An 18,256-nucleotide genomic window follows, 5' to 3' on the forward strand; every position below is an offset into this window, starting at 1 on the left:
GCAACTACTGTCAAGGCAATGAAGAATCCTGGTTTGGCTTCTGAATCAACAAAATTGTCTTTTGCTATAAAGGACATTAGTAGGAAGAATGACTAAATTTGAATAAGGTCTGTAGATAGTGACATCTTTGGAAAGCCTGGAGATGCGGACAGTGTGAAAACCAATGAAAAAATAACAATCAGTCAAGGCAAAAAGGAATGCATATTTCTAGTTTTATTGTTTTACATCAGGCTGAGCTATGCACAAAGACAAGCTACAAAGGGATATAGGTCTGTGCTTCGGGCTTCCCAGAGCAACCACATATATGCAAAACAAGGTTGGTAAAAGGCTTTGTGGGAGAACTTTTGAGCCCCTGAACTCCAAGACAGAAGAATCCTCTATGCTTGAGCTCAGCCCTCACCAAGACCTATCAGCAACATTGGCAGGCTCAGAAGAAGGAAGAGGAGAGGGAAATATTTGGTCATTTGTGTTCTTTTAGGCACAGGATCCACTTCAGCAGCAGCCTCCAGTGTGGCCACTGCCCCCTCCACAGCAGCTGGAGCCCCCTCCGCAGCAGCTGGAGCCCCCTCCGCAGCAGCTGGAGCCCCCTCCACAGCAGCTGGAGCCCCCTGAGGGCTGGCTGCAGCAGTCAGAGCTCTGGGGTCTGTGGCGGTGGGACCTGCGGCGCCTGTGGTGGCTCAGGCAGCAGCCACCTCCCCCGGAACTGCAGCAGCCCCCAGAGCTGGAGCCGCAGCAGCCCCCAGAGCTGGAGCCACAGCAGCCCCCAGAGCTGACACTGCAGCAGGAAGACACTGGAGGGCACTTAGGGGGGCACTTTGGGGGACACTTAGGGGCAGGGCACTTGGGAGGGCACTTGGGGGTGCACTTGGGAGGGGGCTGGCACTGCTGCTGCTGGCTCTGCTGGCAGGACATCTTGGAGGCGGGTGTTCAGGAGCTGGGGGAGAGACAGACAGCAAGTTAGACCCAGAAAGAGACCATTCCTGCCTATTCTTAGAAAGTTATCCCCATTCAGCATAACTTCTAATCCCTTCATTTCAATGAACTGCTTAAGTGTATTTGTAGCTAATTAATCTCTGGAAGTTTCATTATTTCTAATAATTGACTAAATACACTTATAGCCTCTGTTTTGAACCTAATGCTCTTAATATACTTATAAAATCATAAAGCATTTTCAGCTATTTTATAATTAGAAAAATGAGGCCAAAAGATATTAAGAAAGCATTCTCAAAATCAAGCATGGAATATGTAGAGGAGACATTCTGCTTCCACTATACACCTGAATCGTGAAAACAGTCTACAAAGGAGTTTGGAAACAAAGTGGTTTTTCAAGGGAAAACAGTAATTCTCTTTTGGAAGAAGTTTCTAGATTATCTTGTTGTAAGGACATCGAAGTTCAGAACTGTAAAGAATGTTGGAGAACTGAGGAAAAATATCATTTAATTACGTTGAGACTCTTATCCAGGTTCCCGACTTAGTCCAGTGCTCTGACGTTTTCAGCAGACAAACACCTGTACCGAATGCTCAGCACTTGTATATATTTTTTGTCTACTTTGGCTGTCTCACCAAGCACCATTAAATGTGAGTTTAAGCGAGTCTGTTAGCTGTGATACCCTCTACACTGCCTGGGAACCACTGTCTCCATCTCAACTTTTCAAGAAAGGACAGTTATATTTTCCAAGGTAAAGATCCCTTTCTAAAAACACCTACAGGTGAACATGACAATGTTGCAATGGCTTCAGACGAGAGACCCGAGAACTCTAGATCCATCTCATTTCTCCAGAGCACCAAGTCACCATCACGGGACTTCCTCTTCTCATGTCCACTGTCTGTCCCCATTGCCCTTCCTCAGTTCTTTTGAGACTCCCTCTTTCACTCATATGGATGCCAGCACTACCTCAGCCCTGGAGGCCATGCCTGGCCTCCCCTCCTGCCCTGATCAGGGCATCCCTTTGTGGAAGCCCCTTCACCAGTACCCGGGGGACACTTACGGAGGTCACAAGCAGCACAGGGTCCTTTGGCACCTCAGGAGGTGAGTGGATGGGGTGCTCTGGCCCTGAGCCCTTTTATCCTGTTCTTGGGCTCTGCCTGCCGCTGTGAGACACGGCCTGGGCATGAGAGGACCTGCCTCCTGCCACCCACGTAGGTCCTGTGACAGGTGATGACTGGCAGCTCTGCACATGTCTGCCTTCATGGGTATTCAGGGAAGCTGCTCCCATCATGGAATATGGCCATTTTGAAATAGAGGCGGGGTTGGAAAATCCCAACCATCATCTCCTGTTTTAATCTCCCTGGAGGGCACCTGCCTTTAAGGCTCTCACTTCTCCTTTTTGGAGCCTTGAAGTTTTGGCCCTAATACTGCCCTTCTTGCCTCTCCAGTGTTAATGAGCCCATGGGATCTGGTTCTAATGTACGGCTATTAAATGTGTTGTGAATATATATTCTAAGAAAGTATATTCTTGTTTGCATTTTAATGGTGTCATTTGATGAACTAGTGTTTTATTTTTAACATAGTTGAATTTCTGCAACAATAACTATGTTGTTTGCACTTTACACGATTTTAATAAATCTCAACCATTTGTAAGTTCAGAAATCTTTTCCCTATGTTTAAAAAGTTGAATTTTTTTTCCTCTTAAAAAGAAGGTTTTTATTCAATCAAGAAAGGACTTTTTGTACATTTTAATATATTTTAAACATTTTTCTGAATGGATAACCAACTGTCTTAGTATCGTAATCAAATATTCAATTTTTCCCACTTATCTGAAATACCTCTGGGTCAGAATCAATTTTTCACATTTCTGTAAATTTATAATTGGAGGGACAATTTCTGTCATTGTCAATTTGTCAACACCTCTGAGAACATCCGGCTGCCTTAATTACCATAGGTGTATAATCAATTGTGATATCTAAATCACACAGTTTCCATCATTTTTTAAGATTGGCTTGGCGATTACTAAACCTTTGCTCTTTTATGTAAGAACTAGAGCCAGTTTGTCATGCCCCACACAATGAAGATGAAACAAAACAAAACATTAGAATTTTGATGAAAACATCATTAAGAATATGCATTAATTTATGCATAGTTGTCATATTTTATTATAACTTTTTTCTACTCACCCAAAAATATGGTGTATCTCTCTGTTATGTTATTCTGTAATGCTGTTTAATAGTCTCATTTTGTCAAATATATTTTACATTAAAATTATATTTTAGATTTTATGTATTTTTTCTATTTTAAATAGCCACTTTTTAAATTATATTTCTGAATTATTTGTTGCTAGTTAATATAGATTTATTCTTACATCTTGCAATTTTCCTAACTCTTAATGCTATTTTAATTTTCTATAGTAATCATTCTTGTTTATCAAAGTTTTTCTCCTTAAGTTCTTGGAAGTACAACCGCTGGATAAAGAGTATGCTCATTTTAAATTTTAATTTGTATACGCAAAATGATTATTTGTTGAGTAATGGGTCGGCAAATTTCATCCGAATTTTCATTATTGTGCCAATTTAGAAGACCCGTTTCCTATCACCTTCAGCAATACTCTTTGGTCCTTGATTTTAAGTTTCTTCTAGTCGATGCAAAGGAATAGCTTCTAATCCTTATCGTCCTTGAAATGAATGGGCTGTGCTTCTAGATAAGAGCTACTAATGTAAGCTGAGTAACCAATATCTTAACTACTTTCGCATTAAATACATTGTTTGGAACAACATGAGCCACAGCCAGGTAATTCAGTGGCAGACTCAGCCCTCATCCTGGAAAGACCATCCTTGTTTTATATACAAGTCTTTGGTTACTTGTATATGCAAATATGAAATTTGTATTTCTTTCCAAGCTGTCTGTCTTTCTCATGCATTTTGCCCATTGATTTGTAGACAGGCTTATTTCTTTTCTATAAAGTTGTAAGGATGTACTATTTACCATGAATTTTAATACTATTCCTGACGTATGTATTTTACTTTTTCTCAGCTGGTTATTTATATTTTCCACCTTTTAAAATTATGCTTTCTGACATACAGTTTTCTTTTACTATGTGATGAGATTTATCAATTTTTATGCTTAAATATTTGATCCAATTACTTATAAAGAAATAATTAGATATGCTGTATATTCTTCTAATAACTTTGGAGTATCGGTTTATTGTTACCACTCTATGCAGGAGTTGCAGAGGAAGAAAACGAATTAAAAACCACTTATGTGTGGCGCTGGCTCTGGGACACAGAGTAAAATCCACTAAGTCTAAGTTAATTTTGACAAGGTCTCAGCATTCTTCCAGCCTATCTTTTGTGATATGAGAGCCTGACAACATAGAAATATACTCTCAGAAAACCACTCCTTTGCTAGTGCATATTGCTGGTATTAAAATGGTGACAAATTCAATAAATTTCAAATGCTGTTGAAATTTAGCACCAAACATAAGAAAACAATCCTTATGATGTTACATCATATTGCTACCTTATTAGCCCAATGCATGTCAGATTAATTGACAGATTGGGTGCTACCCTTTGTGGTATCAGAGTCATGGATAGAATAGCTTCTAATCCTCATGAACCTTGGAATGAATGGGCTGGGCTTCTAGATCAGAAATGCCAATGTAAGCTGAGTAATCAATGTCTTGATTAGTCTCTCATTAAATGCATTCTTTGGAACATCATAAGCTATAGCCAAGTAATTCCGTGGCTGATTTCTGCAGGGTGATAAGGCTAGTATAATGTAATGTAATATCTCAGAGTGAGAATTCCAATGATGATGGCTTAAGTCATGCACAAAGTTAAGATGATGTGAATAGTAATCAATTCATTTTTAAATTGCTTACCCATGGAGTCCTCCCCTGTTTTAGAAACTGTTGCGGGGTACATAAATATAAGAACCAAGCTGCAGAATCAAGGATAGTTTATTGTAGTCATATTTGAAAATTAAGATTCATGAAGAAGTTACAGTTGAATGGCACTGTTTTAGAAATGCATAGATCATGGAATAAAGCCCGGATGTTGGAAAAGGAGGGTTACCAAAATGAATATAAAGTGTTCAATCGTAAAGACACATGAATGTGTATGTTCACTTCAGCACTATTCACAATAGCAAAGGCATGGAATCAACCTAAATGCCCATCAGTGGTAGGCTGGATAAAGAAAATGTGATATACATATAGCATGGAATAGTATGCAGCCATAAAAAGAATAAAATTATATCCTTTGCAGGAACATGGATGGAGCTGGAGGCTATTATCTTCAAAAAATTAATGCAGGAACATAAAATCGAATACTGAATATTCTCCCTTATAAGTGAGAGCTAAATCATGAGAACACATGAACACAAAGAAGGGAACGACAGACACTGGGGCATTCCTGAAAGCAAGTGGTGGGAAAAGGGAAGGGAGAAAAAAAAAAAAAAAAACCCAACTATTGAGTACTAGGCTTAATGCCTAGGTGATGAAATAATCTTAGCAACAAACCCTTATGACACAAGTTTACCTACATAATAAACCTGCTTGTGTACCCCTGAACCTAAAATAAAAGTTAAAAACAAAACAAAAGAGAGAAAACGGGTCATTTCACCCTAAGCATTTCTACAGGGAGACGGCAAAGCCTATACTGGAGATGTAGCAAAGGATCATATTGCATATGCCTCAAACACGAGTTGATAGAGATTGGAGCTCACGTGGACCCAGTGGGGACCTGAAGATGGTATTTCCTTAATGATCTGGGGAAATGTTCAAGAGGCTTGAAAGATAGAGAGAGAGAGCTTTTCAGGAATTCAGTGAAGAATAGAGAAAAGGAAGCACAAGAGAGATGAGAAGCAGAACAATTTTGGAGAGGCAGAACACAAGACAATGCAAGATACTGACAGATATGGTAACATACACATATATTCATACATGCACACACATTTGCATATGTGGTTTCTTTCATAGTCTTTGTAATATTTTTAAGTAGAAATATATACCAATACACCCATCTCAGCCACATGCTACCAGTGTTCCTACTGCACAAAGTGACCCAGGTATTATCAAGTCAACATGCACTCAGGGTCCAGGGAGTTCCAGAGGTCTCCAAGCCAGGAAGGAAGTAGGCTTTCTTTGCATATCACCTCCCACTCTAATTTGCTTTCATCTGATAAATTTGTTTAGTTGTTTAATAATCTTACAATACCATATATGGGATGATTATTATCTAAATTACTATCTTAACCCAGAGGTAAGCTCTAGCCCCTTCCCTTAATCTCCTGAAAGTGTAAAAATGCTAATATTTTTAAAATCGAAGCCTGTGTTCATGCAGATAACTGAATTGGGACCTTCCAGCATTTGACACAGGCTTAAAAGCACAAAGAAAAGATTCTATAAAACGTGCAATACTCCAGATCTTAAACATATTCCAGTCTCCACCCACTAGGAATGTCCTTCCCTTGGTCCGCTACACCAGGCAGAGCCCGTTTTACACAATCTCACCGTCTCCTCTACCTTTCCCCTTCTTCATCGGTGGGCTTCACTTAAGCCCACCCACATAACCCTGGAAAATCTTAATTCTCATTCTCATTAGCAGATCAAGTCATCTCTCTCTCCCTCCTCTGTAAAACTTCATTCATTTATTCCTTCATTCCTTTATATAGTCTCATTAAAACTTCAACAAAACAAGAGTCTTATATTTTCTGATCAAATCCGCTGTCCTCAGAAAGCAGATGTAATTTAAAAATATGAATGCATTGGCATTTGTTTGGAGAAAATGACATATTATAAACTCTCCACCAGAAACTTCCTTTGCTTTATTTCATTGACTTCCAGCCATCCCTGCACAATATTTTTTATATTATCTCTATTGCAGAGTTGACAAATGAGAACAAGGGCGATGAGCTATTCATATTTTTCACAAGGTCAGGCAGGTAGTAAGTGGCAGAATCAGGTTTCTCTCTAGATCTGACTCTTTAAGCAGTTGCCTAATGGCTATAATGCAGGAACACAAACACACACACCACACACACACACACACACACACACACACACACACACACACACACACACTCCACTGTAAGAGACTTGAGGGTTGGAGCATTCTGTAAAACTTGAGTTAAGCCAGGTTGCCCAGAGCAACAGAGCCAAGATTTTGGAGTTAACGAAATAGAGAACTCAAGCTCCAAAACTAAACAGATTAGATGTTCTCTACAGAGAGCAAGACAGGAAACAATGGTGGGATTTTCCCACCCCATTTCTATTTTTAAGTGGCCATATTCCAAGCTGGGAGCAGCTTTCGTGAACCCCAGGGAGGAAGGCAGGTGAAGAGCTGCCAGTCACCACCCCCTCAGAAGCCACGTGGCTGTCAAAAGGCAGGTTCTCTCATGCCTAGGCCCTGTCTCACAGCTGGAGGCAGAGCCCAGGCCAGGATAAAAGGGCTCTGGGCCAGAGCACCCCATCCACTCACCTCCTGAAGTGCTGAAGGACCCTGTGCTGCCTGTGATCCTGGTAAGTGTCCTTTGAGAATAGGAGCAGGGGCTTCCACAGAGAGTTGCTCAGCCCAGGGCAGAAGGGGAGGCTGGACAGGGCTTTGGGGACTGGGCTTCATCTGGATGGAAGTCAAGACCTCAGGAATATTAAAGGAGGGTGTGCACAGGAGGCATGAAGAGTACCAAATAGTAACACAAAGAAGAAGTAGATGTCTCTGACTTTGCACTTCAACTGGGTGAGTTTTAAGGTCAGAGGGAATTGAAGCCCAGGCAGCCAGACTCTGCTAGAACAGTTTCAAAGAGGACACTTCCTTTTCAGAGCAAAACTGTAGCAATCCTTCTAAGTTTCAGCTAGAGATAGTAGTTCTCAATCAGTGGAATAGAGATAATTACAGGATCTTTCAGGGCTTTTGGAAACCCATTTATCTCCAGATTCAAATTTGAATTGAGACTCTCTTTAAGTAGTTAGACATAGCAAGTTGAGGATCACGGTGCCAAGATGTTTCTGTGAGGCCTTTGTGTGCTGAATATGGCCGTGCACCAGCCTAGAGCCAGGATTCCTGAGTTCAAATCCCCTCTGTGCACCAAAACTACTGTTCTTCAGCATCTTCCTTAACAAAGGGAGGCTGTGAGACCAGCCTGTCTCCAAAGCCATTTACAATTCTACATGCACAGGTTTTTGCAAGATAAAGTCATCTAGGAAGTTACTTTAAGAGAAAATTCTTCATTATCTTTTTTCAAGAAAATATTTATATCACCAGATTTCTATATGAACAGTTTCAGGGTTTTGTTTGACACAATGAGAAAAATTGCTTTCTTTAATTTACTAAATGTTTAATCTTGGCATTTTTTTCACATGGTGTATTGCCTCAGTTTCCTTCTTTGTAAAAGATATAGTAATTCTTGACTTAAGATGAAATTGTGGGACTCAAAAGATAGTGTGAGAACACTTGCCAAACCACAAGAAATGACACAATTTTTAGTGATTATCTACCATTTATCTACATTTAGTGTAATCTACCATTACAGTTAAACAGTTTATCAAACTAAGGAAAGAGAAACAATGTTGGAAAGGACAAGAATAAACAGCGGTGGCCTCTGCTTGGGTCTGACTTGTTATTTGACTCTCCTTCAGCTCCTGAACACCCGCCTCCGAGATGTCCTGCCAGCAGAGCCAGCAGCAGTGCCAGCCTCCTCCCAAGTGCACCCCCAAGTGCCCCGCCCCTAAGTGCCCCCCAAAGTGCCCCCCTAAGTGCCCTCCAGTGTCTTCCTGCTGCAGTGTCAGCTCTGGGGGCTGCTGTGGCTCCAGCTCTGGGGGCTGCTGCGGCTCCAGCTCTGGGGGCTGCTGCAGTTCCGGGGGAGGTGGCTGCTGCCTGAGCCACCACAGGCGCCGCAGGTCCCACCGCCACAGACCCCAGAGCTCTGACTGCTGCAGCCAGCCCTCGGGGGGCTCCAGCTGCTGTGGAGGGGGCTCCAGCTGCTGTGGAGGGGGCAGTGGCCACACTGGAGGCTGCTGCTGAAGCAGACCCTGAGTCTAGAAGAGCGGAATCCTGTTCTAGGCCATCCCCCTTCTCCTCCTAGGCCTACCTGAGAGGCTCACAGGTCCCAGGGAATGCTCTGAACTTACCAAGAGCATATCTTCTCCCTGGAGTCCAGAAACTCAGATCCTCTCCTGGATCTCCATCCACTGGCCTTGGACCTCACATTTGTGGCCACCCTCCCACCCTCTGTGTAAGCTCCTAGCTCACTCCATGTCATATCTTCTTGCAGTGTGCATCTGCTGATTAAAACAATAAAACAAGGAATCTGCTCAGTGTCTTGTTCTATGAGAACCCTATTCTCCTTGAGTGGCTATTGCTATCCTCATCCTGTCCTCTGCTGGTGGTGGTCTTGGAACCTCAGGGGACAGTGGGGTGCTCTGGAGTGAATTGGGGTTAATGGGGGCAGGAGTGGGAAGGGATCACTGCTCCCAACTCTGTCTGTCCTATGTCAACTAGCCTGAAGCAGCATTGCTTCTGACCAAGTCTGAACTGTCTCTTATAAGCACAGCTTCTTTGTCTCTGGTCCCCTTCAAGGGCCTAACCAGTCTCACCACGCTTCTCTCCCTCTATGAGTATAGCCCTAGAGGGAGAGAAGGATGGAGAGACTGGTCCTAGCTGCACCCAACATCCTTCCTCCCTCACATATATGTGTGTGCACATATACACACGACATGCAAATACATATACTTCTGAACATTTTCAGGTGCACACAGAAACATGGACACATATGCATGTGTACACATGAAAAAGAGAACGAAACCCATGAATATGTTTTGAAAATACAGTTTTCCCACTGACTACTTCTGCAATAAGTTTAGTTCTAGGCACATTTACATATAAAAATTGTTTTTCTATTAACATTCCATCAAATCTTGTTTCTTTCTTCCTTTTTTATCTTCATTAAATTATCTACACTTTGTTCCAGAACACACTTCCTGTACTATATTTCTCAACTTGCCACTCCACTTCTGCAAAAACAGCAACTCCCCATAGAAAAAAAATGTGTGTGCTTCTTAAGTATTACATTTAAGACTTAACAGAATATGTTTCCAACTTCTTTTCTAAGGTTTATCATTCATACCTCCCATGAACCTCCACCACTAATGCTGCTTTCAGGATTTAAAAAGTCTTAACCACCCATGTGGCCATGACTTTGTACTAGTAGCTAATGGGGACTACACAATATAAGTCACAAATTGTGCTGTCAAAAGTTTCATTCAAACTTGATTCATGAGGTATGTCAAAAAGAAAGGAAAATTGAGCAAGTGAGATTTGAACTGCTAGTGGGCAGTCCTGCTTAGCAAAGCATAAATTAGAGGAATTGTACAGGGTCTTATGCACAGAGCCTTGAATGTCAGTCGGTGGCCATTGACCTTGATCCTGAACACAGTGCAGAGCCCTGGATGAGACTTTATTAATGGTCAGGGGTCATTATTTCTGGAGTGGGGGATGGTGTGGAAAGATCATTTTTGGATTCCAATGAAGATTAGGATCATAGAGAAACCCTACAGAAGTAAAGCAGTGTAACTGCAGGGAAGGTCAAGTACCTTGAGATATATGATACTGTAATAACAGAACTAGGTCGCTTATGTATCTGTATCTATATGATCTACTTCTGTATCTATGCCTATGTCCATATACATAGCTCAGATATTGATTTTCTATACCCATTATTATCTGGATATTGGTATTATTGTGACAATTTTTACCTCATCACATGTTCTGGAGAATTGTTTTTGACACTTCCTGAAAAGAGAACTTTTTCACATGATTGCTCCCTGGTCTAATTCGCTTTCATCTAATTAGTTCTTTTCTTTTTTAAATAATATTGCCCTCAAGATATGGAAGGAACACCTGTTATATACCAAATTGACAGTAATAAATCTTAATCTCCTAAAAATGTTTTTAAACAGACCTTCAGACAAAAACTTTTGTTCATGTTGAAACAAAGAAATAACACTGAATCTTTCCCATTGCATTTCAAGTCCTCCTACTTTTTCAGGTCTTCCAGCCTCCTCCACTAGAGGTCTCTTTTCCAGGGGTCCTTCACATAGTGCCCCGGACTCGGACCATCTCAAAAAATATTCATTCCCTTTAAAATTATTGATAGATATTTCATATGAGGGGTCACTGTGTTCCAGGAACTTTAATGAGCCTTTCCTTTCTATAGTTTCGTTGATTCTCACAACATCCTGGAGACTAATCTTTATTATCTTCATATCTTTATTATTCTTTATTATTCTCCTTTAAATTTAAATATCTTTATTATTCTCCTTTCAATTTCAGGAAACAGAGGATGAGATAATTTGGGATTTTCAGAAGTCACACAGCTAATAAGTGACAGAACCAGGATTCTGTCCCACGTGTGTCTGACTCCTACCAGGCTTGTAAAAGTGATGGTATAGACATGTATTTGTACACACACACACACACACACACACACACACACACAGAATCTGGGACACATCAGTGACATTAAAGGATCTCTGTAAAATTTTGGTTTAAATGATACTATCGGGGATATAGAAAAAGAGGGGCTTGGGGAGCCAAACTCCAAGGAAAAGACGTAAGGCAGCTCCAAGGAGAATGAGGTGGCACTAATGGGAACTATTCTGATCCCAGGTGAGAAGCTGCTAGTTATCACCTGGTCATATGACCCATCTAGGTGACAAGAGGCAGGTCCTCTTACGCCCAGGTGCTGCCTCACCCATCGGGACACAGTCCAAGGCCGGGATAAAAGGGCCTCCTTGATGCTGTTCCAGTGTGAGATTCAGAAAAAGACTCTCTCATCTCCATAAATACTTAACACTCAGTCGTTAGTAAAATCTTATTCAGGATTGCACACCGTATAAGGGTAAATGTCCAAATTCCTGCAGTGAAATAAGACCTTGTGTGCTTCCTCTAGTTTAAGCCTTTGCCATGTACCTTCAGAAATGACCTGAAGCTGAACTGGATTATTTTTGTGCTTTGGTTATGCTTCTGTCTGCAATGCAAGCCATGGTCTCTGCCCTTCCAGGACAGTGTGGCTCAATTCTACTTCTTTTTTCCTTCCTGTGGCATATCATTCTAATGAGATAATAGTAAATTCTTTAATTACCTGCCTCAGGTGTTTTATATTTCTTTACCTCAATTACTCAACACAAGGCCATGGGCACAATGGATGTTTAATGACTTTCAAATCCACTTATTGGTATTAGCATTGATTTTCAGTCTATAAATAGCTATTCCTTATGACTCAGGCCACCCTCATAGGAGACACACTCTGAGACAGGCTCAGTGAGGTGTGTGGGCCACATCACCTTGAGAGATCTGCCACCTTTTCCCCTGGGTATGATATTTGTTCTCCTGCTCAGATTGTTCCAAAGGGCTTAGAAATGAAGGAGTGGTCAGGACGTTAGTTCCTAGGTTGTCACAATGGCAGGTCTACTCAAAAGCTCAACTCCTGATATCTAGGATGATGGGGCTGGGTTTCTATCTGGTACATGCCTCTGCCTTCATGCAGGGCAACACCCAAGCCCTCAACTGACCGGTCTAGGATGTAGGTGATGAGTCAACAACATAGTTGTATCAGGAAGACTGGAATTCAAGTCTTGGCTTTGCAAAATCATAGACTAGCTATCAGGTCAATACAGACATGCTGATCAGCAAAGCACTGACTTTCTGAGGGTCAAGGCATTTATCTTTTACATCATCAATACTTTATCCTAACATGGGATGGAAGAAAACATTACTGAGAGCTAACTGGAAATAAAATAGTTTAAGCTGAGTTATATTTTTATCTCTGTGCATCAGAGCCAACACCAAGGAAACTGCTGATCTTTTTTTGCTTTCTCATCTTGACAAACTCTTAATAATTGCCCATGAAGGAACTCATACAACTGCATGGCAAAAACTAAACAACCCAATTTAAAAATGAACTAAAGACTGAATAGCTATTTCTCAAAAGACACACAAATGTCCAACAGGTATACAGAAAAAGGTGCTCAATCTCACCAATCATCAGGAAAACACAAATCAGAGCCACAATGAGATATCACTTCATGCTTGTTAAAATGGCTATTATCAGAAGGAGGAAACATAACAAGTGTTGGCAAGGATGTGGCAAAATGGGAATCCTTGTACGCTCTTGTTGGAAATATAAATTGGTACAGCCATTATGTAAAACCATATGGAATTTCCAAAAAATATAGAAAATAGAACTACCTCATGACCTACTAATTCCACTTCTGGAAATAAAATTGGTATTTTCAAGAAATGCCTGTACTCCTAGTCTTCCTTCAGCATTATTTGCAATAACCAAGATCTGAAAACAACCTAAAATGTCTGTCAGTGGATGAATGAATTTTTAAAATTCTGAATATATATACTATATAGCAGAAGGAATAGTATGCAGCCTTGAAAAAGAAGACAATCCTTGATTCTGTTGCTGTGGATGCATCATGTTAACTTATTTCCATATGTTGAAACATTCTTGTATTTCTGGGGTGAATCCCACTTTATCATGGTGAATAGCCTTTTTAGGGTAGTGTTGAATTCTGTTTGCTAGTATTTTGTTGAAGCTTTTTGCATCTATGTTCATCAGAGATATTGGCCTGTAGTTTTCTTTTTCTATTTTGTCTGTTTTTGATATCAGGGTGATTCTGGCCTTGTAGAAGTATTTGGTCTTCTTCAGTGTTTTGAAATAGTTTGAGTAGAATCAGAATTAGTTCTTTTAATGTTTGGTAGAATTCAGCAAAAAATCTATCAGGTCTGGGGCTTTTTCTTGATGGGAAACTTTTTATTACTACTTTAATCTCATTACTTATTATTGGCCTGTTCTATTTCTTTATGGTTCAACCTTGGAAGGTTGTCCAGTAATTTTATCTGTATTTTTCTAGGTTTTCCAGTTTGTTGGTGCACAGTTGTTCATAACGGTCTCTAATTATCCTTTATATTTCTGTGATATAAATTATTATGTTTCATCTTTCATCTGATTTTATTTATCTGGGGCTTTTCTTCCTTAATCTAGGTAAAGTTTTGTCAATAGATGCTGAAAAAAGCATTCAATAAAATTCCACATATCTTCATGGTTAAAAACCTTCAAGACATTGCATATAGAAGGAACATACATCAACATGATAAAACTCACACCTAATATCATCCTGAATGAAGAAAAAATGTACTTTCTATTAAGTATGAAAGAAGATAAGGATATCCACTTTCACCACTTTAATTCAACATAGACTGGAAGTCCTAGCCAGAGTAATTGGCCAAGAAAAAGAAATAAAGGGCATATAGATTTGAAAGGAAGAGGTCAAATTATCTTTTCTGCAGATAACTTATTATATTTAGAAAAACTAAAGACTCCACCAAGAAACTCTTAGAACTGATAAATTTGGCAAAGTGGCAGGATACCAAATCAACATACAAAAATCAGTCGTGTTTCTATACACTTACAGGAATCAATCTGAAAAAGAAATCAAGAAAACAATCTCATTTATGATAGCTGCAAAAAATAAAATAGCCAGAAATAAATTTAACCAAAGATGTGAAAGAACTACAATGAAAACTAAAAGCATTGTTGAAAGAAATCGAAGAGGACACAAACAAATGGAAAGATGTCCCAGGCTCATAAATTGGCATATTAATATTGTTAAAATGACTACAGTAGTCAAAGCAACCTACAGATGCAATGTAATCTTTGTGAAAATTCCACGTGACTCAATTCTCCCTAATAAACTCCCTTTCATGATACATATATCCTATTAGTTCTGTCCCTCTGCAGAATGCTGACTAATACAACATTCTTCAAAGAAATAGAAAAAGAAAGGCTTAAATATTTTATGGACCTACAGAAGACTCCAAATAATGAGAGTACTCCTGAGCAAAAAAGAATAAATTTGGAGGCATCAGGCTACCTGATTTCAAATTATACTACAAAGTTATAGTAACAAAAACAGCATGGCACTGGCATAAAAACAAACATATAGACCAATGAAACAAAACACAAAATCCAGAAATAAATCATAAACACATAGCCTATTTTTAAACCTTCTGCAAATACTAATTAATCAATAATCAACTACATTTTTAGAGTGTTGCTTGCAATCATGTTTACAAGAGTGTATACATTTAGCAAAACTAATTGAATTGTATATTTTCAAAGGAATTTTATTCTGTGAAAATTATACATCAATATGTGATTTAAATTTAAAATATAACATTTATTTCATATAATGTGTGCATATGTAAATATGTGTGTGTATATATACACCTATATATACATTTTTATTCATATGTCTACTACATGTACATATAATCTGAAGGAGGAGTCCAGGGAGCTTGTTGGTGGAAGGAATGGGGAACTAGGAACACAAGAGTGAAGTGGTGACAGTGGGAAGGAGAATGAAGTTGGCTTCCTGGCCATGGTTGGGGGACACAGTTACATACATGAAGGGAGCCAGAAGTTGAAAGAACAATGCTTCCCAATGCTCCTTCAGTCCCTTGCTTTAAAATGAAAACGCAGAAAGAAGAAAAAACACAAAACACAAAAATGCAAGCTTTTTCCTCCTGACCCTTTCCCAGTCCTCTGTCCACTGAGGCCTCAGCAGCCACCAGCAGACACAGGAGAACAGAACAAGGAGACACAAACAGAAAAACCAAGCAGGCTGGTACCAAGTTGGGGAGCAGATTCTGGATTTTATTTCTTCAGTTCAGGCAGCAGAATACAGCAGCATGAGCTGCGGAGGAACTAGGTGTGTGCTTCGGAGTTCCCAGGGCAGCCATGGATATGCAGAAGGAAGTCTCTAAATGCCATTAAGGAGAAAGATTTTGGGCTTCCTGATATCAGACCAGAGGGATACTCCAGGCAAGACTTCAAGCTTCTGCTGGAAACTCTCAGCCCTTAGGCAGGCTCAGAAGAAAGAGGAAGTCAAGGTTCGCTTCAGCAGCAGCCTCCAGAGTGCTGGCCGCTGCCCGCCCCACAGCAGCTGGAGCCCCCTCCACAGCAGCTGGAGCCCCCCGAGGGCTGGCTGCAGCAGTCAGAGCTCTGGGGTCTGTGGCGGTGGGACCTGCGGCGCCTGTGGTGGCTCAGGCAGCAGCCACCTCCCCCGGAACTGCAGCAGCCCCCAGAGCTGGAGCCACAGCAGCCCCCAGAGCTGACACTGCAGCAGGAAGACACTGGAGGGCACTTAGGGGGGCACTTTGGGGGGCACTTAGGTGCGGGGCACTTGGGAGGAGGCTGGCACTGCTGTTGGCTCTGCTGGCAGGACATCTTGGAGGTGGGTGTTCAGGAGCTGTGGGAGAATCAGACAGAAAATCAGACCCAAGTAGAGGCCACCTCTGTCCCTGTGACACTCTTAGCATCACTCAAGTATAAAAACATAATCTTCAGTAGTTTTACTTCCAATAACTTCCTCAAACTCTCATATCATCTTTTTCAAGCTTAGGACATCTTTGAATGTCAGACAATTGTAAACTAAGACTAAACAATATTGCAAAATGCATCTAAGATTCTAATGTGTTGTCAGTGGAGAAGGAAAGTATTACAAATATGTCTTCAGCTGGAAATTGTCTAATTACAAATCATTTAAGGGAAAATTATTTCTAAAAGGAAAGAAGCAGTCATTCTCTCTTGTCATAACTTGCAAGACAATTTTACTTTGGAAGGTCGGCATTGCACAGGATCTGGGAGACTACTAGGTCAGTAAACTCACTTCAACAGAGACAGATAAATTCATCAACTGCTGCACAGCGAGTACTGGAACGCTGACCGCCTGATCTCAGGTTGGAGCTCAGACTTCCTCAGCTCACCACCTGCTCAGGCTGATGGCTGACATGGTGGCTCTCAGGCTTGGTGTGTCTTAACCAACCCGGGAAGTTCGTGAACAAGTCTCAGATCCATAAAACTTTGGGGTTCATAAGCCCGAAAGAGCCTTTAGTCCCATGTCCATGGCTCTAGTTCTTCCCTTGCAGGCAGAGACAGGGTTGTGTCTTCCAAGGTGGGCTTCCCTCCTGTGGCCGGCCAGAGTGGAGCAGGTCTCTGTGTTTCAAGCTCCCATCTTGGAAGGCCCACCTCATCCCAGAGCAATGTGTTTCCTCTAGAGTTCAAAGGCACATGGCACAGCCAGCCAGCTCTTTTCTTCTTCTCCTTCCCGTTCCCAGTTAGTGCTCAGACCCCTTTTTGCAGCCTACCCTTTCAGTCTTTTCTAAACTCTCCACCTCTGACAACATGGCTGTAGCCCCGAGACCCTTCCCCGCCTCCCCTCCTTCCCTGTTCTCAGCATCCCTGCTCCTGTTCTTACCGGAGTCACACGTAGCACAGGGCTCTTCAGCACCTCAGGAGGTGTGTGGATGGGGTGCTCTGGTCCGGAGTCCTTTTATCCTGGCCTGGGCTGTGCTTCAGCTGTGAGACAGGGCCTGGGCATGAGAGGACCTGCCTCCTGACAGCACGTGGGTCCTGTGACAGGTGGTGACTCTCTCCCCGGGCTCAAGGCAGCCACTCCCAGGTAGGAAAGTGCCTACTTGAAATGGGGTCTCAGGATAACTCCTACCATCACCCACCTCATTTACTCGAAGGCTGCTTGCCTTGAGAGCCTCTCTGTTCTCAGTCTTGGAACTTAGGCCTATCTCACTTCTGTCTTTCCAAAAGTGCCTGATGCTCAGTGTAACCTGGGTTGAAGTTGAAGTACTCATCCGTGAGGTTTCCATGCTTGTTTATTTCTCTCTCTGTGCACCACGAAACTGTGTGGCTGTGGGTGCAGTGTAGACATCTACACAAGTAAAACCCTGGAAGTAGAACCAGCCCAGGACCAGGCCCTGTGAGGCGGGACTGTTGGAACAATTTAGCCTGTATCATTTCTGTTTTTTAAACCATAAAGCTGGAAGATAAAAAAGGATTAGTTACAGAAGAATTAGTTGGTTGTGAAAATCAATAAAGTAACCTAAAAAAGAGAAAGGGTGCCTGACAGAGAGACTGAAATGTTGTAGGCTCTGAATAAGCGAAATATTCATACTTTGCTGAATACAGAGTGAAGATACTGATGTTTGGTTAACAAATGAAGCACAGCTTTTTTTCTGATGAGAGTGAGTCTGATTGTTTGGTGATGTTTGCTTTTAAATAACCCTTTTCTTCTGGTGGGGACCTTGATGTGTCAGTATTGAGGTGTGAACCCGGAAGCAGCTCATCAGAGAAACAAGAAGCAGCAGCTCTGCTCTTTGTATTAGTGTGAGAATTAGGACTTTTCTGGGGTCACTTTGAGGGCACTGGAGAAAGAGGAAGAAAAGAGACATGGCTGTGAGA

The 18,256-nt window shown here is 41.3% G+C and overlaps 1 protein-coding gene across 1 annotated transcript; it reads right to left on the reverse strand.

Moving 5' to 3' along the window:
• Positions 1-200: 200 nt before the first annotated feature.
• Positions 201-17,587, reverse strand: LOC116541165 (late cornified envelope protein 1F). The gene is made up of 2 exons (XM_032265157.1): positions 17,259-17,587; positions 201-934 (listed from the first exon to the last, which is right to left on the reverse strand). The coding sequence occupies exon 2, from the start codon at positions 910-912 to the stop codon at positions 493-495; it is 420 nt and encodes a 139-aa protein (XP_032121048.1). The 5' UTR covers positions 913-934; positions 17,259-17,587; the 3' UTR covers positions 201-492.
• Between the last annotated feature and the right edge of the window lie 669 nt (positions 17,588-18,256).

This window comes from Sapajus apella, unplaced genomic scaffold (assembly GCF_009761245.1).
Source record: "Sapajus apella isolate SASKATOON/1434 unplaced genomic scaffold, GSC_monkey_1.0 scaffold148, whole genome shotgun sequence".
In the NCBI taxonomy this organism is placed as follows: Eukaryota; Metazoa; Chordata; class Mammalia; order Primates; family Cebidae; genus Sapajus; species Sapajus apella.

What these genes read in the sequence shown, in the direction of transcription:
- LOC116541165 (XM_032265157.1), bottom strand. Translation starts at nt 912, where the DNA reads ATGTCCTGCCAGCAGAGCCAGCAGCAGCAGTGCCAGCCCCCTCCCAAG.